Source organism: Sinocyclocheilus anshuiensis, unplaced genomic scaffold (assembly GCF_001515605.1).
Source record: "Sinocyclocheilus anshuiensis isolate Anshui unplaced genomic scaffold, SAMN03320099.WGS_v1.1 scaffold682, whole genome shotgun sequence".
In the NCBI taxonomy this organism is placed as follows: domain Eukaryota; kingdom Metazoa; phylum Chordata; class Actinopteri; order Cypriniformes; family Cyprinidae; genus Sinocyclocheilus; species Sinocyclocheilus anshuiensis.
In genome coordinates this window covers 571,553-573,758 of record NW_015547682.1, presented here as the reverse complement: position 1 = coordinate 573,758, position 2,206 = coordinate 571,553, and the positions used below count along the sequence as shown (strand labels likewise).

General features: G+C 37.4%; 1 protein-coding gene across 4 annotated transcripts in view; it reads right to left on the bottom strand.

The window, feature by feature from the left end:
* Window positions 1–505: 505 nt before the first annotated feature.
* Window positions 506–2,206, bottom strand: part of fam210b (family with sequence similarity 210 member B) — a 7,093-nt gene continuing 5,392 nt past the window's right edge. For 3 of the 4 annotated variants that reach the window (XM_016505659.1, XM_016505660.1, XM_016505658.1), the window contains one exon: window positions 1,098–1,570. In XM_016505659.1, the coding sequence (XP_016361145.1) occupies window positions 1,354–1,570 (217 nt within the window). In that variant the 3' untranslated portion in view covers window positions 1,098–1,353. The other variant, XM_016505657.1, reaches the window with a different exon arrangement.

Sequence of the window (2,206 nt, the reverse complement as noted above, 5' to 3'; positions counted from 1 at the left end):
AAAGTGGCACCATTCCACTTCAAAGCTTGCTCTCTGTCATTATTCTCCTCGTTATTTAATATCATTTTTATTTTTTTTTGTAGAAATACGTGTGCCATACAAAGTTGATATGTTCCCTGTCTTAAGTTGTAAATGTGCAAAATGTGTAACAAAAAGGAGGTTTTAAAAAGTCTTTGTGATTATCTCAAACACCATCTCAAATTTTTTTTTCTTTTCTGAGAAATGTTTCCTTTTTTTTTCATGTAACAAAAAAATGACAAGATGAATTTATTTGCTTTTAAATGTGAAAGGTCTAACTATTGATATCATATAATTTTTCTCTACATTAAATTACATAATCATCAGAATTGCATGAATGAATTGTGGTGTGTACTGTTATTTTGATGGTTTAAATATGATGAATGAAGTTCTGTGTGAAGAATGATAAACTGGAGACTAAAAGAGTCACTAGAATCATCATAAACATTTATGTATACAAAGAAAACAGTTAGTCCTTATAGGGCAACATTTTATTATATAATTAAACAGCCAAATATAACATTGACTTTACAATATTAAGATTTTCAATAATATTACACAATAAGAATTTCAATATAATTAACAGTCAAAGTTCAAAATTGTCCTGAAATCTCCTAAAAAAGCCCGTCTGATAGAAGTGATGAACATTAGTGTGAACTAAATCAATTCAACTGTCTTAGAATAAGACAAACCAGCACATTACAGCCCTTCATTAACTCTTCAATTCACAAAAATCACAGCTGATAAAATCACGGTCAACAGACTTCACTGTGACTGTAGAGCTTAAAACTAACAAGCAACCACGAGTTCTGTTGAGAAAACCACCCAAAGCATCACATCACATTTGATTTCTGTCTGTCTGAGGTACTGTCCGCTCTAGAAAAGCACTGGATGAGTTAGTGTCATGAGTTGAGTGTGAATAGAGGAGCTTATGGTCGGTTTGGACCGGCTCTGAAGAGTCCCGTCTTCCTGAAGTGTCTGACGATCAGCGGCACAGACACCAGTGTGATGCTGATCCGCAGCGGAGCGAAGAGCTTGTGCACAGCGTACGCTAACACAAACGTGCTGGTGCCCTGTCTTAGAATAAGACAAACCAGCACATTACAGCCCTTCATTAACTCTTCAATTCACAAAAATCACAGCTGATAAAATCACGGTCAACAGACTTCACTGTGACTGTAGAGCTTAAAACTAACAAGCAACCACGAGTTCTGTTGAGAAAACCACCCAAAGCATCACAGCGTTCACATTTTATTTCTGTCTGTCTGAGGTACTGTCCGCTCTAGAAAAGCACTGGATGAGTTAGTGTCATGAGTTGAGTGTGAATAGAGGAGCTTATGGTCGGTTTGGACCGGCTCTGAAGAGTCCCGTCTTCCTGAGGTGTCTGACGATCAGCGGCACAGACACCAGTGTGATGCTGATCCGCAGCGGAGCGAAGAGCTTGTGCACGGCGTACGCTAACACAAACGTGCTGGTGCCGGCAGCCATCCGCGACTGAACCACCGACTCACTGAAGCCCAGCTTACACAGCAGAGCCGTCACGTCCAACCCGCTGAAACACACACACACACACCAGAGCAGAAACCACCGCAGGCATTAAAGAGCAGTCGACTGCACTGTGCATTTGTAAGCAATGTTGGGAAGTAACTAGTTACATGTAACAACATGCAATTACAAAATAAAAGTAATTGTAATCAGTTACAGTTACTGAGATGTGTAATTAAATCAGTTACTTATGAAAATGTTAAGGATTACAAATGATGTTACATCGGTTTTGTTTTTTTTCACACACACTCCCACATACAAATTTAATTCATTTCTTTCATTAATTGCATTAACTGCTTTAAAATATGAAACACCAATGTTTCAGGAGTTTGGAACATGCTTATTCGATAACTCTTATTTCCTATATGACTATGTTTAGGCAGAGCCTGAGCAATATGACATCACACTGCTAAAAAAATGGCTTGATAATTGAGACTGTTTATGTTTTTGGGGATTAAAAAAAGGAGTGATTTTTTAATCATTGTAGGGTGGTTGTGTCCACACACTGCTAAGATACATTTATATCCAAACACCATGTAAAAGTGAATTTTGCATTCAATGTCTCCTTTAAAATTGAAACATTCAGAATCCTTCATCACTTGAATTAAGATTATAAAGTCTGACAGTAATCAGTGTTGAGTAC